General features: G+C 39.6%; 1 protein-coding gene across 1 annotated transcript; it reads right to left on the bottom strand.

The window, feature by feature from the left end:
• Positions 1–949: 949 nt before the first annotated feature.
• On the bottom strand, positions 950–27,614 carry LOC134371549 (cytochrome P450 3A4-like). Its single transcript, XM_063088372.1, has 13 exons — positions 27,539–27,614; positions 23,759–23,852; positions 21,817–21,869; positions 20,289–20,388; positions 17,813–17,926; positions 17,438–17,526; positions 15,982–16,130; positions 12,181–12,308; positions 10,994–11,060; positions 7,318–7,478; positions 5,637–5,863; positions 3,268–3,430; positions 950–1,045 (listed from the first exon to the last, which is right to left on the bottom strand). Exons 1-13 carry the CDS (start codon positions 27,607–27,609, stop codon positions 950–952), a joined length of 1,512 nt encoding a protein of 503 aa, XP_062944442.1. The 5' UTR covers positions 27,610–27,614.
• Between the last annotated feature and the right edge of the window lie 166 nt (positions 27,615–27,780).

The raw sequence follows: 27,780 nt of genomic DNA, 5'->3' as shown, positions 1-27,780 counted from the left end.
GAAAAAGAACTGTGTGAAGCTTCTGGTACCACCTAAAACTGACGAGTGTCTTGCTGCCCAAGCAATGGAACAACCAACCGTTCCTTATTCAATGTTCATTATGTTAAGACAGCTGGGAATTGAAGATGGAATACAAAGCGGTATAGTAAAACATGTTTCCTTCATAAATATCAGGGGAGGTGAGGTAAAAACATCAAATCAAAACTCATTGTATAATAATCAGTGCCTCGGTTAAGTGTTAGAAAAAGTACGTGCTTCAAAAACAGGCAGAATTCAGCTATGAACACACTTTCTAAGAAATGGGCAGAGACACAACAGATTAACTCTACCTTAATAATCAAATTGAAGTACTGAAAAAGATCCCTGGTGACCAGTCATTAAAATAATCAAAAATATTTAGTTGCTGGTTCTCACTGATTCAGTTCTATAGATTCCCCCCTGAAGGGCATAAAGGCATTGGATATTACTTTGGCACACAGGTGTTTATTGACTTACTAAATTTAATAGGAGAGGTCTTCAAAAAGTTCACAGCAGAATTCGTATTATCTTTCAATTCCATTTTTCTATAAACTTTCTGAAGTACGCTCATACTTACAGAATATAACAAACAAAACGTGGTGTAAATGTTACTACCAGAGTCACCACAATAATTCACATTTTCATTAAACACTGCTGATAAAATTGTTGTGAAATGTTTATTATCTGTCCAAAGAACCAGAAAAGCCAAGTCTACATATCTGGCACGGATTTAGTCACTTCCTTTATATTACACACTGTTCAATACTCTACACAGAAAGCTGAGTGAGTGCACAGAATCCCTAATCATTCATCAACTGCAGCAGGTGAAGCCCATCTCCATTTCTGGGTTTTATTCAAAAAGTGAATTGAGACCTCTGGTGCTCTGGGGTACAGCTTCCTTGAAGAACAAAGCCGAAGTCCTTAGGGAAAGTCAGGCTCCACTTACGCTCTCAATTCTCGATTCAACCGCAAGAATAATGGGTTTTGACGGTTGAATAAGTCCTTGGTTGCTTAATTTCACTGGGATCTGCAGCAATTAAACAAGCAGATTCAGAACCAATAAATGAAACATCACCAACAACAGAAGCAAAGTAGAAAAGATACATTAGAAACACTAATACTTTACAACCATATAACTACTTTTAGCATTATATATCTTGCATTCTTTATACTTATTCTATAAGCTGTGTCAAGATTGGACAGGGAATGAATTCATCCAATAAAATATTTAATGTGTACCTATTCAATATCAGGCCCGAGACAAAGGCACAATGGCTTATGTTATTTGATTTAAATTTGAAATAAAAAGGATGAGTTTAGAAATTTAAGCCAGGTTCTTAGGGATTATGGCAAACTATTTTTGAAAAGCCAATAAAGTTAATCTTATGTATATTGAAACGTGCAATGTAATCTGGAGTAGGTACTATACATTTGAATTTTATGGGCAGTCTTTGACTTCCAAAGAATCCAGTAACTCCCCCTCCCCCAACTGAACTATTCAGTTTAAAGATAAAGAGGCCTGTAGGAAACATTATGCTTCTATTTTCTAACATCTCCTCTCATCTTCCAAAGGTAGTGCAAATAGAGAACTTCTGAAGTCCTACAGGGTTTGACCAGTACTTTTAGCCCATTCTCCCTGAGTCACTCCTTCAATACTGGGGAAGCCATCAACAGAGTAACTTTCGAACCTCAGTTGAGTGAAGGGCAGGTAAGTTGTCATGGAGATTGAGAAGGACCGGCCTGTAGATGACTGGGAGCTTGCCTGGGAGTCCCTGCCCTATCCCAGATATGCCTGAGGTCCACTTTCTCTCAGTACTGAGCTCCCTGTCTCTACAGACGTATAGAAGGGCTACATGGCTGCCCTAAAGACACAAAAGAGATGAAAACCATCTCCACCCTTCTCCTCTCTCAGGCAGGAATCCTGCCTAAGAGCAGGAGCTGCATATCAAATGCAAAAGTACTAGCAACAAGCATTCTAGGGCCTTCCTTGATAGGAATCAATCATAACTATTATTTAAGTCTTCAGAGGGGAGATTCCTAAATTTTGTACAAGTGTAACACCTTACGATTTTAAAATGTCAAATGGCACATACGTATTTTCCCTGCGGACACGGAGATAGACACACACACATGCATATACACAAATGTCACCCATGCACATTCACAAATGTCATATGTTAAATTTTAAAGTTAACATAGCTTAAAAGTTGTAACAAGAACCCAAAGTCAACTGCAAATCACCTCTTAACAATTTACTGAATGTTCACAAGGAATAAACTCCCTTGGAGTCTGTAAAAGAAGTAAAAAGAAGTGAAAAGGTAAGGTGAGGGGGAGACATTCTTACATACAAAGAACACACAGAGAGCCAAACTAAATGGTTTAACTGCAAAGTTTTAAGCTAGGCGATGATAACAGGCTGCGGTAACCAGTAAGAGAGAAGAGGAGTGGATAGGCACTGCACTGGGTGGGGAAGGGTCCTTGCAGGGTTGTGAAGAATGAAATAATGTGGGAAGGACAAGAGCACAGTGAGGAGGAGAGAAGGAAGAACATTCATAGAGATGCTCTTGGGATGTAGAAGAGCTCAGCTGTCTGGAGCAGGGCTACTGCAAGATGAGGTCAAAATGAGTCCTGATGGCCCTGCCCTGCAGGAGTCCTTCATATCTGACAGAAATGTCTTAAATCAGTGATTCTCAACCAAGGCTACACATGAAAACTAATGGCAGAGCCTTTAGAGCCACATTCTGGGTGAATTACTTTACAATTTCAAAGATGACCCAAAGATCATGATATTTGAAAGCTCCGCGGTGATTCCAATGTACAGCCAGTGGTTAAGAACCACTCTCACAAGAGACCTTCCATACGTTCTGATGGAGATCACCGTTCAAAAATCATGATGAGGTAATCATTGCACTTCATGCTTGTGCACGACTTTCCCATCTCCCGTTGACTTGAACCTGAATTTACAACTCTGCTCAAGTTCAAAGACACTGCACATAATCATGTCGTGCTAATCTGCATTGACTCTACATGATCTTTATACTTTGGCCTTTATAAAGCCATGGATTTAGAACTCCAGAACTGAAGGACCCTTAAAGCTTATAGATGGCTCCAAATAGATTCAATTACCAAGGGAACACATTCTTAAAAGATGAACGAGCATGTTCTTTCTTGCACATAGTTCTCTAATGTTTTGGGTTTTTTTTAACTCCCAATAAACCATGATTTATGCAGAAAATTTACTTGTCTGACCTGGGTTTCTTTGCAAGGTTTGAAGGAGAAGTTCTGCAGAACTCTGATGAGAGCGAGTTTTATGTTCATGAGAGCAAACCTCATGCCAATGCAGTTCCGGGGTCCACTTCCAAAGGGCATGTATATGTAAGGATCTATGCTGTCCTTGTTCTTCTTACTGAACCTGGTTCCACAACAGCAAATGAAAACAAATGAGTGAAACACAGAAACCACAACAGCTGCATGTGTGAGGCTCTCACTTAGACCCCTCAACCAGTAGTATCCTGGATACGTTCATGGGCTGGTCACTGAAGTCCTGCTGTGGTTATTTCGCTATGAGAATTGTGAGCTAAAGGCCCTATCCATTCCCCTTATTCTACAAAAGCTTTCAGCCTTGTTGAGATGAGACGAACGCTGTTTAAAGGAAAATTTATCTTTAGACACCAAAATTACATTCCAGGTGGTCATGTGTTCACACTCTGAAAGGCACATAGGAAATGAGAATGATTAAAAGAAAGGTAGGTTCCTGCCGCAACTCACGTGTGCTCATTGAGGAAGGAGCAGGAGAAAATGTTTCTCTAATATTTCAATTGTTTTCCCTTTCCTTCTCTCCTCCTTCTTTCTCTCCTTTCTTTTCCTTTCCCTCCTTACCTCCTCCTCTTTCTTTTCTCTCCATCTCTCTTTCCCTTTCTCTCTCTCCCCTGCCTCCATTAAAGAGTTTAAGTCAGACCATTTACATGGGCATATGAGGCTACTCTGCTATGACATCATCTCTGATTTCCTTGTCTATTGGCTGCATGAAGCTGTCAATTCCTTGAAGTTCAGACCCATGTTTTACTCAAATTTGATTCTTTAATATTTCATTATATTAAGAAAAAATATTGATTTGGGGAAAGTGATAATGGGTTTGTGATTGTGTGTTTTTCAAAGAGTCCTCTATTTTGGAGAACATTTAGAAATATTTACAGGTGATGTGCTTTAAAATAACGTAAGAGTTGGGGGAGGGCGATGGTGTGCGGATGGGGTGGCTGACATGGCTGATGGTTGTGGGGGCAGGTGCTGGGCACTCAGAAGTGCATTGAAAGTATTTTCCAGACTGTGTCTAGAGAATATACTTGCAGTACTGTCAAACATTCTCCATAATCGGCATTTGTTAAACATTTGAATTTCTCACTGCCTGGCCCTGGTCCCTGGCCCGTACAAGCACACATACTAACACTTTCATGCCAGAATCAATCAAAGAGAACTACAGCGTGAGTGGTGATTTTATGTTCATGACGCTGCAAGAGGTGGGAGTGCTGAGCTTACAGAAGTCTCCAGGTCCAGAAAATGGAAGACCCGGTCAACTATGATTTACTCTATCAAGTACTATGTGTAGCCTCTATGCTAATGCTAGGGACACTACAGCCAAAACGCAAGGTCCCTGCCACCAGGGACCTTATAATTAGGGGCTGATAAAACTCTAGGTCCAAGGCTTCCTGACTTCCAGCCAGTACCCTAAAAACTTGACAATAAATTTTGTTTACCAATGAAATAATTGGAAAACATCAACTATTTCCAGAGTACACACTGTGCCCAAAGCCTGATAGTTGGCTCTTAATTCCCAGAATAGCATTCTCTAGACACCTCTCAGAAGGAATGCCTCATAGGTCTAGAGCGTAGATGGCTTTGCTTTGGATTGTCACCAACTGCTGGGAGCTCGCACAGGGATACAGCCACTGACACAATCAAGAGGACCTGCACTCTCCCCTGTCCTCACTGTGGCTGCCTAAACCATCAGGAGGAGGCCTCAGCCTGCACTTTTATAATTATGCAAGAGGAAACAGCAACCAATGTTTTAAAAAATAGAAGGTAAAAACGTTTCCTAAAATTGATTGCAAATTAAGAGAACTAAGGGAACAGCACAGAAAAACTGGAAGGAGTAAAAAGCCTGTACCCCTAAGATAGTACTTAAGTAAATTATGGCACATGCATACAATTTCCAAGTGTACATATCTCATCTATACCTACATATCATACATATATATATTCTAGTTAGGAGAGTTTGTAGTTTACTGTTAAACAAAGTAAGCAGCATTCAAAACCAGATAAAATGTGATGTCATTCTAATTGTTAAAAATCTGTATATGCATAGAAAAACATAAGGACATACATCACATTAATGAAGTTTATCTTTAGGTATTGGGACAGTGGATGGCTATAGTTTTCTTTTTTCTATTCTACATTTTGCAAAGTTGTGACAGTCATCAATTTGTAATAAAAAAATTCTAAAAATAAAAAGACTTACTAATAATTGCACAATAACATGTTTGTGATCTGCTCTAAGATAGGTCAGAATGTGCTAGACCCAGCCTAGTGTGGGGAAGTTGCCATTTCCAGGGACTCAGTACCTTTCAGGACGGAACTCCTCAGGCTCTGTCCAGTACTTTGGGTCTCGGTGAAGAGCAAAGATTGGTATCATGACCATTACCCCTTTGGGAATGAACACCCCATTGACTTCAACATCTTTCTTACAGACCCTCACAAGTCTGCCAGCAATTGGGAATAATCTGAGAGATTCATTCACCACCATATCAAGATATTCCATCCGTACCAGGGTGTCATAGGTGACAGGTGCCTGGGAAGAAACAAACAGATATTAATAAGTTGAAGTATGGAATTAACTCTCAAATCATTTTATGTAGTACTACTGAAGGGTTAGGAGCTCTAAAGAATAACTCATATTGGTAAAGGACATCAGCATGTATAAGGCATTTTAATAACTGTCATGCCCTTTGACATGCTCAATGGCCCATTGAGATGTATGGAGTAGTTATGAATGTTGGAAACCTTTCAACAGTATCCTACCCAGGGCCTGAAATCCTTAGCACTAGAACGTACTGCTTTTTGTTTCTTAGGTAAACAAATATGACCAATAGATTATGACCATCACTCTCAAGTAGATTATGCCAAAGTCACTGTCCTCTTTCAAAAGAGAATCGCCATGTCTATACCAAAGAAAGAGAACATGAGAAACAGAGAAAGTTTCCTATTTCACATATGACTTTTTAGTTGAAACATCCTCCTTGCTTAATCTTTTGATATTTTATATATATATAAATATTAAAATTTTGGAAAGAAACACTATATTATATAAAAACTCTACAAATAATTTAGGGAGAAACTAGTTCCTTTCCTCCCAAATTTAACAAAAGAAGGTTAGAATTGGATGCTCCTAGGACACACAATTTCAGTTCTAGTAAAATGAAAGAAAAAGAGGATAGGAACCCTCCACTCAGCCCTACCCTCCTTTGCTGGAACAGCCTCCCAGTTGTTGCTTCAGGGCTTGATTGTAAGCTCTGAGGAGAATCCCTTTGTGTTCACCTCAAGCCAAACCAACCAAGCCAACAGGCTGGGTCTCTTCACAGCCCAAAGGATCTCAGTTAGAGCAGAGATCTGAAAGCAGTATGGGCAATGCATGGCTACCAGTTGGTGTTATATTGGAGGCAACATCGTAGAGGTTATGAGTTTGGCTTAGGAGCCAGACAACCGGATCCGTTTCTTGGCTTCTTCACCACCAACTATGTGACTGGACTATGAGAGATGTGTGGAGCAGAGCTGAGTCTGCCTGCCCATCTCAGCCAAGGCCAGCCTCAATCAGACAACAGGAGACCAGGGCAACAAGTCCAGGCAACACCAACAGAGCTAACTATCCAGACACTTGAGCAATAAATGATTATTGTTAGATGCCCCTGCAGTTTTGAGGATCTTTTTTACTTGGTATTTTTATGGTAACAGATGTGGAGTGCCATTCCCTGCTCCCAGGAAAAATTTAAATTATTCTAGCTAAAATATACTTTGAGAAATTGGTACACCAGGACCAGCACTGTTTTACAGAGATCTTATACTTCTGTGAGTAGCATCCACTACTAACGTTTCTCCCTTTGTTTTTCTTTTCACATCCTTCCTAAATAATGCCAGTGAAAGAATCAATGCTTACACTTTTTGCAAAAACTCTCCTAGGACATGATGAACAGGCATTATTGTTAAGGCTTCACCTCGTCCTTTCTTGTCCAGGTATCATCCACTCACCTTGTTCGGCAACGTTGCATCAATCTCCTCCTGCAATTTCTGCTGGATGTCAGGGTGAGTGGCCAATAAATACATAATGAAGGAAAGAGTGCTGCTAGTGGTCTCATAGCCACCAAAAATGAAAATAATTGATTGGGCCACAAGCTCCAGATCAGACAAAACTAATAGGAGAGGAAAAGATATTTTAGGTAAAGCAGGTCAGTGTCAAACATTGCAGTTTAGATGAAGAGAAATCGAAATGAAGCTCCCCAATCCCTTGGGAAAAAATGGAAAAGCAATTCAGAGTCACACCAGGAGTGGTTTTCCCTCTGATGTCTATCTTACAGAGCCAGAAAAAGGCAAAATTGCTTTAATTCAGTTTTCCCCAAGGTATATACAATTCTTGCCCATCTGCTCCTCTAGATGCTAGCCTCACAACCACCACAGCTGAGTAATTTCAAGAGATAGCATTTCTGTCTAAAATACACAGTGTTACTACTATGCCCCTTGGATAATCATAAGACTATTTTAGACACAAGTAAAATATGCAGTAGTATCCCACCCCAGGAAAAATTTAAATTATTCTAACTAAAATACAGCTTGAAAAACTTTGAGAGAGTATGAAATACTAAGGCTTAAGTGTAAGGAACATTAAAGGATCTTTCATCTGAACATGTTTGCAGGAAATTAAGGGAACAATATTGGGCTACAGATAGAATCTTGCTACTCAAAGTATGGCCCATGCACAAGCAGCATCAGCAGCATTAGGCAGCTTAATACAAATGTAGAATCTCAAAATCCACCCTAGAATTACAAAAGCAAATTCTGAACTTTCACAAGATATGGTGATTTGTGTACACAACCTAGCATGAGAAGCATGGATTACACCTTTGAGAGTCATTGGGTAATAGAATGTCTGAAATGCAAATCTTCAAAATGCATGATCTCAGGATGACAGAAATTCTGTATACAGAATAGACAAAACTCAAGAAGAATGATGAATTCTAGTCTAATGAGTGGCATTAAAACTACAAAAGAAAGAATAAGTCTATAGAAGGGCATTGGCCAGCATGAAATACAGAAAATAGCATCCAGTGAGTAGAATTTGCAATGCTTGAATGTCATAGCCTGAATGTCATGTCACTTAGTACATGCCCCCACTCTTTGCCCTACTTTATGCTCACAAAACAGCCCTATGAGTATAAGTTGGCCTCCCTCTTGATTTTTTTCCTGAGGAAAGCTAACCATGGCAAGGCACAGTCTGTTTGATTGGGACTGAATTAGGACTTTAAGATACCTAGAACACTGAATAAATATACTGCCCATCGAACCGTGTAATTCATAACTAAAAACAATCTGAAATGAGTGTGAGAAAGGTCTGCTGGGTTCTGATCTACCAGTGATGACTACTGTCATACTGTTCTGGGCAAATTCAACTATCAAATTCTTTCTCCCACTTAGCATGAACCCCATGATACTGAATTAAAACTGAACTATGAACTGAAAGTTTAGAACTCTGCTGTTAAATACAGTAGTCACTAGCCACATGTGGTTATTTAAATCTAAATTTAAATTAGGTAAAATTAAATACAATTTAAAATTCAGTTCTTCAGTGGTACTAGCCACATGCCAAGTGCTCAATACCTCCATGTGTCTACTGGTTACTGTATTGAGCAGTAAAATTATTGACTATTTTCTTCATTGCAGAAAGTTGTATTGTACTAGATAGAGACAGATACATAGATAGGACACTGCTTCAAAAAATAAGGAAAAATAGAATTAGAAGATAATATGAATCTTTTTGTGAACTTTTTGAAGACTCCTTGCAGGTAGAAGTAGATGTACACATAGACATATTTATACTGATGTGCTGGAACCACCCCATCCCTGCTCTTAAGAAGCAATTGTTAAATACGAGGGAATTTTGTGACATGGTTGGCAAACCACTGGTAGCTTGAAATTGACCATATATTTATGTATTTATTTATTTACTTATGAGTATTTATGTATGTCACAGAAATAGGCCATAAGTGGGGAAATTATATTTTGAGAGAGAGAGCTAGAGAGCCTGTTTATATTACTGGAAATGGATAGATCTAGAAATATTTCTAATTCTCAGTTCTGTATAAAAATATTTCATTTTCTTAGCTTTGTTCACTTAGAGGATCTAGAAGCAAAGAATCCCCAGGAGCTATGATCACACCTGGCTCCCAGATTTTGGTGTCTAAATACCATTTCCCACTAAAAGGAACCAGGGTTCCTTGGAGAAATGGCTGGTTTCAAAACTGGTCAGGATAAATAGAAGAGAAAGATGGAATATCTTGCACCAGAAAGCAAGAAAGTGCCCCGAATGTCTTAGGGGAAAAGGATAAGGATATTTTGTATGTGTTGTTTTAGATTTGTCCAAACCTGTTGAACGCACAACACCTTTGAGAGGCATCAAGTAATAGAACATGGAAACACAAGTCTTGAAAATGCATGATCTCAGGATGACAGAAACTACAGAGAGAGGCAAAAAATGAGAAGAACAATGATTGACTCTAGTCTAAGACTCTAGTCTAAGAAATGACACTCAAATAGCAGAAAAAAGAATGACTCTATAGACGGTCATTGGCACCTCTCTGAGAACTCTAATGCAAAGTATGGACTTGGGGTATTAATGATGTGTTAAGTAAGTTCACTGACTGTAAACAATGTACCACTGTGGTGGGGAATGTTCACAGGGAGGCAAAGCATATTAGGAGGAGGGAATATATGGCAAATATCTATACCTTTACCTCAATTTTGCTATAAACCTAAAACGGCTCTAAAATGGTACCATTTACTTTAAAATTAAAAAATAAAAGAAGAAGAAAGACTCAGGACCTTACTTGAAAGGGCTTCTTGTGGACAAACCTGTGAGAATTTGGGCATCATAATAAATAGTGATTATAAGAGAGTAAACTGGTAATATTCAAGATCACAGTGATATCAACCAGTCAATCAATCAATAGGGAAGAATGAAATGTTCTCTTACAATGATATGCCAACTCATAATTGTAGAAGAAATTGGAATTAGAAAATTATCATTTTGCAATGATCATAATGGTTTCACTCAAATATCATCCATGAAAGATAAAACTCATAGGTAAAACTTGGAAGAGGAACAGGATGTTTACACAGTCTCAAAGGTTTCTCCCGCAAGGTACTTATTAATTACAATGGGAAAAACAGAACTTTACAGTAAATTAAGCTAGTAAACACACTTTCACCAAGCATCCTTAGTTAATATCACCACTACTGGGAAGAGTGTGCCTCCTGATTTGATGTCTAGCTGCAAGTGTCCAAGCAGAGGTTCTGGTTCAGTGGGTCTGGATGAGGCTGAGAATCAGCATTTGTTCTCATGTAAGGCAGCTATGCTCACCACTATAAGACCAACGCCGCCGGTAGCATTTGTTCTCATGTAGGTAACACAGACCACTGGCTGACTTCCAGCCATGAAGTGCTTGTTTACAGTTGCCTTTCAACCTCTGAACATAGTTATTCCTGACTACTCCTACCAAATGCCTCTGGCTACCACTAATAACATCCCAATGTGCGTCTTTCTGTAATTTGGCAGAAATTCCCATCTACCTGGAAAACTTCCAGCACATTTTTCACAACAACCCTCTCGCTTGAGCTTCCCTATCAGCAGCTCCCTGAAGCACTCCTTGGTTACCTTTATGGGACTGAGTTTCTCCAGAATTCTGGGAGTCAATCATCAGCTGAAGAAGATCTACTCGATGCTGGAAGCAGAAAGAGAAGTTTCAATGACAAACAGTCACGTGTAAAGTCCGAAGTGAATCAGGAGCACAGTCCTTCACCTTCCTTCTGAAAACATTGTCACTTGAACTGCAGAAGTCTAACTGGTATTGCCTGAGTCACCAGTGAACAAAAACATCCATCTACAAATCTCAGAGACTAGGATGTTTCCCTGAGAGAATCCATCTATTGTGCTTAACAGCTTTTTGGTCTTTGCTCTCCCTGATCCTCACCTTCTCTGGCTTTTGAACACAGCTTCCAGGACAAACAGTTGCCTGCTCCTTCTCCTGTCACACCTGCTTCCTCAGGAAGAAGTCCCACACTTCAACCCTGTTTGTTCACGGCCTTAAATCTTAACCAATGGCCACATGGATCAATCTCCTGACATTTCCAGAGCTCATGGGCAGCTTCTGTGTAAGCATCTTCAAACACTTTACCCTCCCAGGACCCTATACAATCTTCAGTGACACCTGGGGTGCCCAATCCTGCCTCCCTGACCTGCAGACATCCTTGTGCTGGCCTCCAAGCCTCATGAAGGCAAAGCTGGGATAGCCACCTTGCAGGCTCAATGCCCACAGAAGACCCGTGCCCACTCCAGGCCATAAGTGTATCAAATTTAACACAGACTGTACTCCACCTGGGGAGCTGTATCAACAGGCCTTCCATGAGACAATGTGTAAAAGAAGAGGCTTGAAATGGAAATGATTCTTTACCAATCTATGATCAGAGGAAATTATAATATCAGTAAAATAATTTTTAAACAGTAAGTTTTATCCTATGATAATTTTTTGAAGGAAAGGGAAGTAGTCAAGTTCTTCTCTCAGTAGTATTTATGCCAGGACATACCAATCATCATGCCTATTACTACATTTTAAATGCTGTTTCTCTGTCTCATTCTCATATTTCCTTCCCCAACCTCCACCTCTTCATTGCCCCTCAAATGTAAAAATGCTCCTGCTCTAAATGTAGAGTGTTCTATCTCCCTTTTACTTTTTAGAGTTCTCTATCTAACTTTTGTGTAAAGAGAAGTACACAGTTCATAAGTATACGTCCCAATAAACTATCAAAAAAGAGCATCTTGATGTAACTGCCACTAGATTTTACCTTTTCTTTATCTTTGAGGCGACTTTCTTTCATCCTTTTTACAGAATCCTTAAAAAATTGTGTAACATCTCTTGGAAACCTAGAGATATTTAATACTTCAAAAATTGGAGTAAGGAATGGAAAGAGTTCTGTAGGGAAAAGAAAAGAAAAAAAGGTAATTATAGTGAAAAGGCAAAATTTACCTAGAGCAATTATAATCTTCTCTATGAATGGAAAAACTAAAAGACACCAGGGAGCTCAACCAGAAGCCATTCCCTCTATGACCTTTGTTCAGGCTCCCAGGCCAATGGCTGGGCAAGGCCATGTTCACACATAGCGGCCCCCACTGTAGCAATGAGATCAGGGTCCCTGTCTACATCTTTGGAGTGATCATGGCACAAGATTAAATTCCTTGACCTCTTAGCCTTTTATCTATGGGACTAGTGTATCTCTGCATAAACCAGACCATAGTCTGCTGCTTTAATTAATTTTGCTGTTCAAGAAATAGTAGTCAGGATAAATATAATACAGCATATGTTCTTCAACTGGCATGGAATGAAACTAGAAATAAACAATCAAAAGAAAATTGGGAAACTCATAAATATGTGGAAATTATATACACTCTTAAGTAACCAATACGTCAAAGGAGAAATCAAAACAGCAATCAGTAATTGTACTGAGATGAAAAAAAAAATGAAGACATGATTTGCCAAAACTTATGAAATGTCAGAAAAGCAATGCTCAGAGGGAAATTTATAGGTACAAAGGCCTAAGTTTTTCTTTTTTTAAAAAAAAGATTTCAAATCAGTTAACTTTCCACCATAACATACTAAAAAAAAAGAAGAGCAAAGTAAACCAAAATCAAGCAGTAGGAATAAACTACTAAAGCCTAAAGTAGAAATTAATGAAATAGATAATAAAAAACAACACCAAAAAATCAATGAAATCAAAAGCTGGTTCTTCAAAAGTACCATCAAAATTAGCAAAACTTTGGTTAGATTGACCAAGTAAAAAAAGAGAGGACTCAGATTACTAGCATCAGAAACACAAGCGGGAAAATTAATACTGATATTTTAAAAATAAAAAGGATTAGAAAGGAATTCTATTAACAATTGTATTCTTAGAGCAATTGTATAAATTAGATAACTCAGATAAAATAGACAAATTCCTCAAAAGACAAAAACTACAGAAACTGACTCAAAAAAAAAAATAGACAATCTAAATATACCTACAACATCTAAAGAGATCAAGCTAGTAATCAAAAACTACCAACAAAGAAATGCTCGGGCCCACATGGTTTCAAAGGTGCATTCTTTCAAATATAAGGGCACTTCAAAACATTCATGGGATGATTCTTATTATCTTTTAATTCTATTTTCCGAAAAGCTTCTTGAAATATGCTCATATTTAAAGAAGAACTAATACTAACTCTTTAAAAACACTTAGAAAATGGTAGAAGAGGAAAAACACTTCAAAATATTCTATAAGGCAAATGTTATCCTGATACTAAAACCAGGCAAAGATATCACAGAAAAAGAAAACTAGAGATTAATATGTATTATAAATATGGGTACACAGATTCTCAACAAAATACTCACAAAGTGAATCCAGCAACATATAAAAAGAATTATATACATAACCCTGTGAGGTTGATCCTAAAAATGCAAGATTATGTAATACACCATATTAATAAAATAAAAAGCAAATACCACACAATCATCTCAATAGAAGCACAAAAAGCATTTGACAAAATCTAACACCATTTAGTGGTTAAAAAAAAAACAAAACAACCAACAAACTAGTAATAGAAGGGAGTTCCTCAACCTAATAAAGGACATTTATTAAAAACCTGAAGTTAACACCATAGTTAAGAGCGTAATAGCTTTCCCCTAAGATCAGAAACAAGGCAATGATTCCTCTCACCACTTTTATTCACCTATTAGAACAAATAAATGAGTTCAGCAACATTTCAGGACCAAGATCAATACACAAAAATATTTTGTATTTCTATACACTGCAATAAACAATGCAAAAGTGAAATTTAAAAAATAATTCCATTTACAATAGCATCAAAAATAATAAAATACTTTGAAATTAATTTTCAAAAGTGCAAAACCTATACTCTGAAAACTATAGTTGAAATAAATTTAAAAGGATCTAAATAAATGGAGAAAGCATCCCATGGTCCTGGATCAAAAAAATTAAAGTTGTTAAAAAGGCAATACTCCTTAAATTGATCTTCAGGTTTAATGTATTCCCTACCAGAATCTTAGTTGGCTTCATTGAAGAAAGTGACAAGTTGATCTTAAAATTCATATGGCATTTCAAGGAATCCAGAATAGGCAAAAAAAATCTTCAAAAGACTCTATACTTTCCAATTTCAATACTTATCACAAAACTCTAATAAAGTCAATGTGCTACTGGCATAAAAATAGGCAAAAAGATCAATAGAGTATAAATGACAGTCTAGAAATAAACCCATGTGTCTATGACTCACTGAATTTTGAGAAGATGTCAGGATCATTGATTGGGAAAAATATATTCTTTTCATCAAATACTGAAATATGTTCTGGGACAACTTGATAGCCACATGCAAAACAATAAAGCTGGACTCTTACCTCACATTGCATACAAAATCTAACTCAAAATGGATCAAAGACCTAAACATAAACACTAGAACAATACAGCCATTAAAAGTAAACAAAGGGTATAAATCTTCATGATCTCAGATTTGATTTTTAGGTTTGATGCCCAAAGAACAAGCAATAAAAAGAAAATACATAAATTGTATACATCAAAATTTAAAATTTTGTGCTTCAAAGGACACTATCAAAGTGAAAAGGCACCGATGGAATAAGAAAAAATTTTTGCAGATCATATGTCTGATAAGGGACTTGTTTCAAAAATATATAAAGAACTCTTACAACTCAATAACAAAAAGACAAACAATTCAGCTATACATAGGCAAAGGACATCAACAGACATATATCTAAAAACGTTATAAAAATGGCCAACATTGCTCAATATCACTAGCTTTTAGGGAAGTACAAATCAAAACAACAATGAGATACCACTTCACACCCACTAGAATGCTATAATCAAAAAGACGATAAAAAGCATTGGCAAAGATGTGGAGAAACTGGAACTCTAATACACTCCTGGTGGAAATATAAAATGGCACAGCTATTGTAGAAAACAGTTTGGCAGTTTGTTAATAAGTTAAATGTAGAATTACTATATAACAAAGCAATTCCACTCCTGAGCATACCCAAAAGAATTGAAAACAGGTGTTTAAGCAAACTTCTACATGAAGGTTTAGAGCAGCACTATTCACAATAGCCAAAAGGTGGAAACAACCAAAATGTCTCTCAACTGATGAATAGATAGGTGAAATGTGGTGTGTCAATACAATGGAATATTATTTGGCCGTAAATAGAAATGAAATACTGATACATGCTTCAGCATGAATGAACCTTGAAGACATAATGATAAATGGAAGAAGCCAGTCAGAAAAGACAATATATTTTATGATTTCATTTATGTAAAGATTCCAGAATGGGCAAATCTGTACAGAGAGAGAGTAGATCAGTGGTTGCTTAGGGTGAGGAGGGTTGGGGGAAGGGATAGTTAAAAGGTACATGGCTTCTAAGTTGACAGAAATATTCTAAAATAGGCAATTGGGATGGTTGCACAAATCTTTGAATGTACTATAAACCATTGAATGGTAAGTTTTAAAAGTAGGTGAATTATATGATATGTGAATTATATCTCAATAAACCTTTTTTTTTTTTAAGTGAGAGAGAGAAATAGTAGTACACATACGTGTTGAGAAAAGCAATGGATCAAAGTAACTAAATCTTAAAAGCTTCTTGGCATTTTCAACAAAGGGATTTTGTGGGTTGTTGAGGGAATCAACGTTTATCCCAAATGACGTGCCAGTGATCACATCCATGCTGTAGGCCCCGAAGATGCTGAGGAGAGAAGACATGGAAAATTAAAATCACCACCTCTTTTTCATCCTTCTACTGCATATGCAGTAAGAAGTATGCGGAAATTTATATGCCGGGCAAGACAGGCAAAGTGCTATACACTTTCAGGAGTTTCTACTGGATCATGTGAAGAGTCTATGCTCTGGTCACACTCACTCATGAGGCATTTTGGGGGGGCCAGTGAAATAGCTGGCCCTGTACTAGGGGTGACAGGAACAATAAGATGAGCTGGACTCACCTCTGAGCTCAAGGAGCTTAGTCTCAGAGCGAAACAGACCCATAATCAGACAAATTACAGTAGTGTGTGTTGAGTGGGAATGACGATACATGTGTAAGCACCAAAGCACCACACTACAGCAAGACAAGAGCAGAATAATGAACTCTTCCTAGGGGACTCAAGAAAGGTGACATCGGCTGGGTCTTACCTCACCACCGTCTATGCCCAGAACTGATTTCTCTTCAGCACATTACAGAACAGCATCATTCTGATCTGAGTGACCAGAAACACAATCCCTCCTTCTCTACACTTCCTGTTAAAGCTACTGAAAGACCCATTCTTCCCCAACCACAGGCATCTGAGGATGCCCTGAGGGCAGAATCATTTCTGTAAAATGTAAGAACTAAGAATATTCCTGGTTTTGAAAAAAGTTTTAAATCACTCCAAAATGGATTTGGGGAATCCCATAGCTAAGAGACCACATGTCCCCAGTTACAGCTGTAGTTCCTGCATAGTTCAAAAATATCTTAGCTTAGACAATAAGTGATATGGTTGTTCTACCCATAGCCTTTAAAGAGCCTTCTCTCTTTTGAGCAGGGAGGAAGGAAGTGGTGGGAAGATTTAATATTCAGTATTTTGCTGGTATCCTCAGCAAAGCCGTGAAGGGATTTAATTTGTTCCAAGTTCCACACTGTCACTTTCCTGCCCCACCCACTGCCTGCCAATATACCAAGTGCCGTCCCCGCCCACCATTCCATACCCTCAACACTCCAAACTTTAGTATGGTCATGTTTCTTCTTTCTAAACTATGTATTTCCTCTTCCAGAATATAGGAGCTAACAAAGAAGTCCTGGCTCCTCTATACAGAGGAGAAGTCCCTTTCTCCCCCTGACTGCCCTGCCTTCTCTTGTGAGCCATCACTTCTAGGGTGGCCCATTGGAGTTGTAACACCACACACCTGCTTTTGTCTGTTCACTGAAGAAATTCCACAGTGGGGATTTCAGCTCTGTGGAAGGGAGCTGGAGGGTTTCGTGGCACAGTTCAGAAGCCCAGAAGCTGCACTCCTACTTACTCTTTCATGGTGACAGGCTTGCCTTTCTCTGCTTCCCGTCTCAGGTTTTTCACCAACACATCTCCAAATTGGCCAATGATGGGAAACATCTAAGCACAAAACATAACCCATAGTTAACATAAACCTAACCCATAGCACCCAAAGTTAAATGCTGACACTCAAGTACCAAATGGCCATGTCTGTCCCAAGCATGGAGCAGTTAGTGACATTTTACACTGAATTTTATAATGTTCCTTCTAAGATGTAAGATAAAAGATGATTTTTAGGAAGCTCAAACTCAGTGGACTACCCCTCGGTAATGGACAATGAATTTACTTTCTACCTATCCACAGTTATTCCTTATGTTTCTAACAAAAAGTCCTCTCATTTCATTACCTCCTTGAGTTTCCCACTGGTGAAGGCTGGAGACAGCAACGTTCGTATTCTCTTCCATTCTTCATCCTTAGATATGGAGATGGCACTTTTCATAAATCCCACTGGACCAAACGGCTAAAGTCCAAAGCAAAAGATATTTTTCCCTACATGAGTCTGGGCGATCTCCACAGATGTAGAAAATTTGTCAAATGCTTATTTAACAGATATTTAGTGACTGGCTACTAGCTGGCAGGTCCTTTGCTGAATGCTCAATAAAGATTTTTCCCAAATGCCTAGGCTCCTGTGAGGTTAGAGGAGAAACCTGGCTACCTGGTGTGGTTTCCAGCCTTTATACTGCAGTCTCCTTTTAAGTGCAAATGTATCATGTGGTAGGAAAGCTGTTCTTCCAGGGGAATAGACAGGAAAAAGATTTAGTACATCCTCCAGGTCTGCACAGCATAGAGAGGGACTGCTGACAGCCTGATAGCCTGATGGCCTTGGCAAGGGTATTTCACCTCAGACCAGTTCTATTTTCACATATGTCTACAACATGAGCAGCTTGAAAAAAGGAATGCCTTGATATGGTTATTTTCTGAAATACTAGCTAATACTCAGAAGATTCTGAAAAAAATAATGCTATCACATGGAAGTCCTTTTCCCTAATTTTTTTCCCACAGCTACAGAAGGAAAAACAAAGAGATAATTATATTTCCAACTTTGGAACTGGCCTATCAAGTCAACTTGCTTGAAACTTTCTTTCATCCTCTAAAAAAATATATATATTTATATTTAAATATATACTTCCAATGCTCATTCATGATAAAAACTTCACAAACTAAGAAAAGAGGCAAATTTCTTCAACTTGATAAAGACAATGTGCTAAGAAAACCTTAAGCTTATAACACACTTAGTGGTGAAAGACTGAATGCTTTCCCCCTAAGGCCAGGAGCAATTGAAAAACGTCGGCTGTCACCACTCTTATTCAACATCGTACTAGAAGTCCTAGCTAGTGCAATAAGACAAGAAAAAGATATGAAACGCATGCATATTGTATTAATCCTTTTTGTGTTGCTATAACAGAAATACCTGAGACTGGGTGATTTATAAAGGAAAACAAAATTTAATGCTTACAGTTTCTGAGGTGGGGAAGTCCAAAGTCCATCTGCTGGTGGTGACAGTGACCCAGGGGTATCACTTTCCAATATGGTGAAAGCAGAGAGAGCAAGAGAGACATTCTCTCTTCTTTTAAAGCCCTCAGAACCATGCCCCTGATCACCATTTCTAATCCATTCACTACTGCAGGGTCCTACAACCCAATCACCTCTTCAAGGCTCCACATTTCAATTACCATAATAGGGTCTCACACCCTCTTAACAATCACAGTGGGGACTAAGTTTCTAATACACAAAACTTGGGGAGGGCCAGCCCCTGGCTCACTTGGGAGGGTGTGGTGCTGATAACACCAAGGCCAAGTGTTCGGATCCCTGTGTAGGGATGGACATTTAGTTCACTTGGAAGAGCATGGTGCTGACAACACCAAATGAAGGGTTAAGATCCCCTTACCGGTCATCTAAAAAAAACTTGGGTAAACAACTCAAGTTTCAGGGAGTTTGGGGGGGACACAATTCAATCCACTATAAATAATGGATATGAAAAACTATAAGTGCTCCTATTTTCAGGTGATACAAATGTTGGTGTGGAAAAGCTCAAGGGATATATAAAAAAAAACTCTAGAAATCATAAGTGAATTCATCAATGTTGTACGATACTAGATTAACACACAAATATCAGCCACATTTCTATGTAACAACAATAAATATGTGAAAACAGAAAAAACACAATACAAAAAAATTGAACCTTTAACTAAACCTCATACCTCACACAAAAATGAACACAAAATGGAACATAGACTTAAATGCATAAAACTATATAGCTTTTAGGGGAAAACAACAGCAGCAACATAGGAGGGCTAGAAGAAAAGTTTTAAGATTGACAATCTATAAAAGCACAATCCATAAAGGGAAAATTGATAAGGTGGCCTCCTGAAAATAAAAACAAGCTTTTTTCTGATAAAGAGCCTGTTAAGAGGACAAGACAAGCTACACATCATGACTATAAGAGGCAAGAGGGAGCCTCATGGTGATGGAATAGTTCTGTATCTTGATTGTGCTGGTAGTTCCACAAATCTACATGTGATAAGTCTGCATACAGCTACACACCCATACACACACACACACACACATGAAAGAAGGCATATAAAACTGACCAAATCTGAATAATCTCTGTGGATGGTATCAAGGTCAATTTCCTGTGATTATAACAACAGGAATATACTTTATAGTGATGCAAGACGTTATGCAAGATGTTACCATCAGGGAAACAGGAAAAAGTGTGCAGGAAAACTCGCTGTACATTTTTTTGGCAACTTCCTGTGAGTCTGTAAGTGTTTCCATACAAAAAATAAATAAATTTTTAAATTTTAAAAATGGATGCCTACCCGCCGATTTGTGAAGACCGAATAACATTCTTTCACTAGCACTGTTTTGATCATGTCTGTATCCGTGATAGCCAACATAGGCCATCGACCATCATATAACCTGTGTTGGGAAAACAGAGCTGATTAAACCTCACAAGCAAGATTCTGCAGCTGGAGCCACGCCCAGGAATGTAGACTTTGACCCTGACATATTAACACAATCTATACCCTGAGCTATATTAGGGTATCTATACCCTTAGCTACATAGCAAAGGTAGCTCCTAGTTCAAGTTAGGGTATAACACACAGCCAGATTCTGTCCACAGAAGCCACTTGAGCTTTCGTAAAATGAAAGGTAGTGCAGCTCAAACAGGGAAGAGACAATTAAAGAAAAAATAGCTCTTCAAAGAAAAAATAGTTCTTCAAAAATTAGAACCTTTGTTAAATGTAGGTGGTTCATACATGGGCATTTCCTATACCATTCTCCATAGTATTTTCTATGTTTAAAATATTTCATTATCAAAAAGGATATTAGGTCAGTGAAAAATCAAAAGCAAGTATATTATCAAGTGCTCACAAGAAGTGTGATTGTTGCAAGGGGCAGTTGGAGTTGGGCCAGTGGCGATCCAGAGCTGTGCACTGATTGTACTCGGTCACGTTGCCTTTGTGGGCTGTGCCAACTCAGCAGAACTCTGTGGCCAGCCCGATGGCTTCAGAGGACTTGATGAGAGAAGGTGAAGAGGTAGAAGGGGCAAAGTCTTCTCCACTTGCTTTCAGCATAACAAGCATGACTACCCCTCTTCCGTTGCTCTCACTAAACCAAACCTCCAGCAGCTCTGAAGGGGAGAAGCTATAACCAGCCAAGCCCACCCTACAAAATCATAAAGTCCATCAGGACACTAGGGAGCACAGGGGTTTAAAAATATTCTACGTCTCTTCTTCGAAGTCACTATAATACAGTAAACAAATAAATACTTGTGTACACTTCTACTGAAAAGTCTTGGCTTGAGATTTTAAAAAGAAACAAAAAACTCCACATTCACAGAGAAAGTAGAAATGCTGAGAATACATGACTTCCCAACCTATTTTCCTACAGCCCCCGGCTCTTCTTCCAAAAGTGCATATTAAATCCAAAATTTAAATGAAGGACTTTGGCCTTTAAGTGAAAGTGACCTATCTGAGGAGATAATGCCATGCATTTATGAGCACACATGAAAAGGGTCTGAAATAAAATATTTTTATGCATTTGAATGGGACCTGAGGAAGGAAAAATGGAGAAGAGGGGAATAGCCAGACACCAGACAGGAAGTGATGCTGGGATTCCGGGCCCATCAAAGCCTGGAGGAAAGGGATGGCCTGCAACATTCTCGGGCTGATTCAGACTGTAGACCCCGACAGCAGGTGATGTAGGGGATCCTTGGTAAGACAAGCCTCCAAAAGCTTTACACTGGACAGCTGCATCCCAAGAGACTCTGGGCAGAGACTGTCCTCCATGCAGTGGGTGCCTCATCACAACAAGTGTTTGCAATGGAAGTTTCCAGAATACTCACCCCCACATACGTCCATACTTTTCATAACATTTTATGTCAAAATCTCCAAAACTCTGGTAAGGGAAACAGAATAAAATTTGATTATTATTCTAAAGGAACTGAACCCTACCTGTAATTGGGGCAAAAATGACCCCAATTGAATGAAATCAGTATTACTATCGTTCACTAGCAATGGGAGGGAAGCTCTTATTCAGAGACGTCTTAGGGGAAATGAGATAAAATAGTGATATTCAAGATGGAAGATTTAATGTCACTCTTGAGTTTTCTCTGAATATTGTTGACCCTGAACGACTTACCCTTGTCTGTGAATACTAAGTAACTGCCTGTCTTTCTGATGTGTTTTTGCTTGTGCGAGGGTTGTCTCTAACATCTTGCAACCCTCTGAGTTATCTCCTCCGTGGGCACGTGAGGAACTGAAGCAGAGGGAAAGTGGGCGAGGGTCTCAAGGGTGTGCGCCTCTTATCTCCTCCTTCCGCATCTTTTCATTCATCTCATCAGCTCGGTCTGGAATTCTAGCGGGATGAGGAAGCTGAAGACACAAGTGTCTTCGTTCAGTCCAGCGGTTTTATAAAAGTCTAAGTAAGACACGTTGCTGAGTGAGCGTGAATGAGTGAGTGAGGGACGACATTTTCCTGCTCAGCTCAGAAAACGTGGGGAACTATCACCTCTACACGTAGGACACAGCATTTTAAACTACTTGCTCTGAGTGTTCACTTTTGAAACTTAAAAACAAAATTTCCCCATTACTAAGTTTCAGTTGTCATGTTTTAACTATGCAGAAGAAAGTCCCAGACATGCAGATCTTGGGTTACATCTATTAAGGAGTTGACCTGTGAAAAATAAAATATTGCTTTTTCGGAGGAAAAAAAAAGTATGAAATTCTTCGGTGGTAATCAGACAGTAAAGGCCTCAGTTGGGAGAAGCAGAATCTGAGAAACAAGCCTCACTTCTGTGGGAATGGAAATCTGAGCCCGAGAGCAGCCTGCACACAGCTTTGCCGCTGGCCTTCCCACATGAGCTTGTGACATTCCATCCAGGGACCAGGCTGGGGGGGAAGCCTTAGACCGGGTGAGCCACGAAGGCTCAGCCAAGATTCTGTCTGTGTGGCACATATTACATTCTGTTCAGTTAAATTAAATTTTTAATAATGTTTTCAAATCATCTACTTTCTACTGATTTTGTATAAATGATTCTGCCTTTGTTTAAAAAACAAAACTCATTAGTGGTTAAATATCTGGAGTTGATAGACAACCACTATCTTGCCTCAGTTATACAAACTTTCTGCTCAGACTCACCTGTAGGGTGCCTCCTCTCAAGGAAAAGAAATGTAGCAGAACACTTTGCTCTGTCTCAAATCCCCGAAGATGTCATGGGAAACAAAAGCCGGGGTAGAGCCACGGAAATAACCGCAGGGGACTTAGCAGTTCTTGAGAGAACTCGAGTAAATGCAGATTCCCCAATGGTGAATACTTAGGCTGCCTAATAAACTGAAGTTTCAAAACTATCCAAGAAGAAGGCAAAAAAGGGTGACCCAGAGCTCATGCTATGACCAGAAAAGTTAGAATCTGGGGTACACAGCTTAATGAGCCGCTACTGGACCCCTCCTTCTTGCTTTTCTCCTGATGTCTCTCCCTTCCTAGGAATCTGCACTGGGCAGAAAGAAAATCCTCTTTATGATGCTCACACAGTCTGAACATGAAGTTCGGAACATCAAGTGCTGAATCTGCAGTGTTTGGAGCGGTTTGATGGAGGCAAACCTGAGGCTCCGAACTGTTGACAACAGATTCCTGGGATAACCATGGCCATGCCCTGGGTGGGGCCTACACAAGGCTTCTGAAAGTGTGAAACCTCTGAACTTCCTCCCAAGGAGGGGCACTCTACTGATGGAACTAACCTGGTATTTGTGACCATAAGGAACAAAAGAAGCTCAAACAACACTCACCTTGAGGTTGCCCAAAATAGTTCCCAAAAAAGGCAGAGGTGTTGGCCCAGGAATTCCTATCTTCTTAAATAGTCCATGTCTATGGGTTCCATATCTATGAAGTGAAAGAGAAAGCCTGGTCACAGGGACTGTGACTTTGTAGATACAGGGGCTGGCTAGTCACTGACTCAAAAACTGTAACAATCAAGTGAGGGAGGTAACCTGTAGGCGATAAATAATAACAGCAACTCCTACAGCAAAAATTACATTACTTCCTAATCTCCTTTCCTGCCTCCACTGTGAGACCCTCCAAAAGGCACAATGATTAGCTAAAAGCAGCGGAAGTCTTCATGGTCCCTATCTTAGAGTTAATGCTTGATACACATCCCCAAACTCGAGCACTCCTGAAAGAGTCAGGCTGGAATTCTTCTAGGGCATTTCATTTACCTATGTCTACTTAGTAAGTTGACAACTCTACCATGATTAGGTATTTTCTCATTCTAGGTAAAAAGGCAGAAAAATTTTTTTCTGCTACAATGATGAGATTTTACATAACTGTACCCACTCAATCACAGAGCGCCACTGAGAACATATGGTGACACTGTTCTTACAGTTTGCTCAGAGGCTTTTGTGCTTTTCATTCTCTCTAAGCCAAGATCCTGTTTTAAAATCTGGTCCTTTTCAAACCGGTCTTCACAGAGACACCTTGGAGCAGTCACAAGTTCTTATTTCTATAGAACAAGAACTGTGTTTGAGGCTTTCATTGGCCTCGTAGAAATGTGAGCACTTTTCAGCAACATCCGAGCCTTCATTGTCAGGCAATCTGGTTGATTTGAGCTACAGGGAATGATGATATTGACCCATGTGCTTCCTGAATGACACCGTGCAGAGGAACTAACCACTAAAGACTATTTCCAAGCCATTCCTCCCTCACAGAATCTGGCCTCAAACTGGCTGTACTCACCTGATAAGCACTGCTAGGCACACTCATTTTTTTCAAGATGGTCAATCACAAAACAGTTAGTTTACCACCTCTGTACATCAACATTCTCCATACAAAGACCTATTAAGGCTGGAGCTCCCTATGGCAGGCCTGCCTGCAACTCATCTTTGATGTGTTGTATAGGGACTTCCACAACCGGGGCTCTGGTTCCTTGGAGACCCTCCCACACTGGTGTTACTGAGAGATGGCAGACTGGAGGAAGGAGAGAGGCTGAGGGAAGAGGCTGCCAGCAACCATTTTAACCATGAAGTTGCTAGTCCTACTAGGTCGGCCACATAGAGGCAAATTAGGAAAACATGACTGTAAAGTGTGCTATGTATAAATGGTTCCATGTGCCCCACAATGGCTTTCAACAAGAGACATGGGGCCTTCCGAAGTTCAGCCAAAGATGATAACAAAAAATAAGTTACTGTAAAATGTTCCAGACAGTTGAATTAAGACCCTGTTTCCTCTTTTTCAGAAGTTAGTCTTTGAGACAGTGTAGGTTTCAAATATTCTGTACAAATCCAGAAAATCCAGATAAAATAAAACCAAAAGTTGCATGAAAGAATGTGTGTTTGAAAGAGCCAGCAGAGGCATCTCAACCAGACCCAGCTGGGCATTTGGGTCCTTTGCCCAGAACAGTCCATGGAAGTGTGTGCACCAACTGCTAAAACCAGGATGGCCTTGGTTAGTCCCACTCAAGTTCCTTCCCTTGCTATTGCAACCATGGCAAATCAATTAGACTAATTTCTGCTTCTGAACTTTCAGTATGTTACATGAACTGTCAAGTGAGGCCAAGCAACTGAATTAATGTGCCAGTAACACTTGTCCCCAAGGAAAGATCTAATCTCTTGTCTAAACTCGCAGGCACTATATAAATGCAGACAGTTGTCTGGGTGAATTCCTTGGTTTCTTTCCAGCTCCCCTCTTTTTAGTAGAGACATGCTGCTTTTGGTACAAATGAAGAGGCTAACAGAAAAGCCAATCATTTTTATTGCATTTACATTGTGTTGGCAGAATGAGAGCATTGTCTACATTACAGCTTATGACCCCTGGGCTGCACCAGTGTCTTCTAAGTCTGCAGAGTTGTTTTCTCAGCTCCCACATTCTCTAGTGACAGCCCTACTACAAAACAGACCACACACAGAGTGACTGAGACAGTATCCCTGTCTCCAGGCTTCAAGCTGCTGAGATGCTAATCCGTCTGCCCATCATGTGTCCTCTATAGTGGGGGCCAAGAACCATGAATGCCTCTGGGAATTCTTTCTGGATAGGTGAGGAATATTCTCCCACTTCATCCTGACTCCTATCCACATACCTTTTATATCATCATTGGCACAGGGTCTTGCTTACGTATCTGTACTGAGATTAAAATAACCCGCTAGGCAGGTATATTTAAAACTAAGGGATTAAAATACCTTGTTGGGCAGGTATATTTCAAAACACATGTGGGACCTATCTCATAAAAGGTTCATATTTCTGCATTAGATTCATATTCTTGACATTATTCTAGCAAAGTGAGGTTATATTACAGCTTCTGTTATCACAGCACTGAACCAACAACCCTCTTTTATCTTTCGTAAGAAACATGCTGGAAAGGTTCTTACCTCAGTTTTTAGAAATCTGATATTAAATAGAATGAAATTAAACCATGTCAATCAATTTTAAAATGTCATTGGATGGAAAATATGTTGCCACAATACCCTAAATTTTTAAATTTTCTTTCAAAGAATTAAAACCAAGTTGATATTTTCTGTTTTCACATCATCACGATTCTCCACGCTTGAAGAGAGATGGAGACAGAAGTCAAATCTGGCATGGGGGGAGCCTGTCCCACCCATAAATGGAAAATAACATTTCCCTCCACCTGCTCCGAATCCTACCACTGAAATGAATTCCTCTACCAAGTAGATTTCCTTTAACCTTCTGCACCAAAATGTAGAGGGAAAAAAATATTTAAAATCCAGATTGGCTTTTGGGGATCTTGCTTCCTCAGGCTACTAGTAGATTTCATATCACAGAAGAAATAAATCTCTATACTGAGGCTTAACTCACAGAGACTGGAAGAAAAATGTAAAAGAATATAACTTCAAGAGTTCTGCCTGGTCTCCTTTGCTCTAAAGATTCCTCATTTAGAGGTAAATAGCTCTGCATATCACAGGCTGGAGGAACTGAGTTTCAGGAGGGAGGGAATTCCAGGGGAGGGACACAGAAAAGAGGGAAGAGACAAGTCTGAGTATCCCGTGAAGTCTTCAGTGCTCCGTGGTGTTTGCTTAATGATCCTGGGGGGTGGAAGGGAGGGGAGCAGGACCCACCCACGTCCACAGGGGACAATCCTTCTACACATCTCTTGCAGCAGACACGAAGCTCAGAAGGTGAAGTTTATGAGACAGAAACCAAACCAAACCCTCTTATGCCCAGAATCCCCAGAGCATGAAAAGGGGATGAGGATCCCACTGCACATGGAGGCCAGTTATTTGTATTCTGCCGCTGCTGAATTCTGCTTGCTTAGTTAGGTCCAAACTGACAGTCAATCAGAAGATTATCCCCAGGATCAAACGAGGTCACTAAACCCTCCTAGTCACAGAGGTGGGAGATGGATGGCAGGGGCAGAGGGGAAGGCGATTGCTTCTTCACTCCTTCAATGGATCAGCATAAGATTAATAATAATCCCTTATGTGTTTGTAGCATCCAAAGCTTAAGTAACCTCCCCTCCATTCTCTCTCTTGAACTTCAAAACAGATAAGGAAAAGAGAGGACTGGTTAACACTTCAAGTCCAAGATCACAGAGCAGACAAGCCTGGACAGTTACTCACAGATAGATGAGCACCAGGCTTGTAGCCAGGAGAACCCAGCTAGCCAGGGAAAAGTCTGGGATCAGGTCCATCGCCATTTTCCTTCCCCAATTCTCTTCTCTGGGTTTTCCTTTTGGCTCTGTGTGCGGCTCCTTGCCGAGCTGTGCAGACACAGCTTTCCTGCCCTGCCCAGCACTGATTCACTGGGGCTGCCTGGAGTATTTATGTGCTGAGGAGAGAGGTGGGGCCAGAGCAGCAGCCAG

Source organism: Cynocephalus volans, chromosome 3 (genome assembly GCF_027409185.1).
Source record: "Cynocephalus volans isolate mCynVol1 chromosome 3, mCynVol1.pri, whole genome shotgun sequence".
Lineage (NCBI taxonomy): Eukaryota > Metazoa > Chordata > Mammalia > Dermoptera > Cynocephalidae > Cynocephalus > Cynocephalus volans.
The sequence above is the reverse complement of the archived record's forward strand: the minus strand, read 5'-3'. Positions and strand labels throughout refer to the sequence as shown.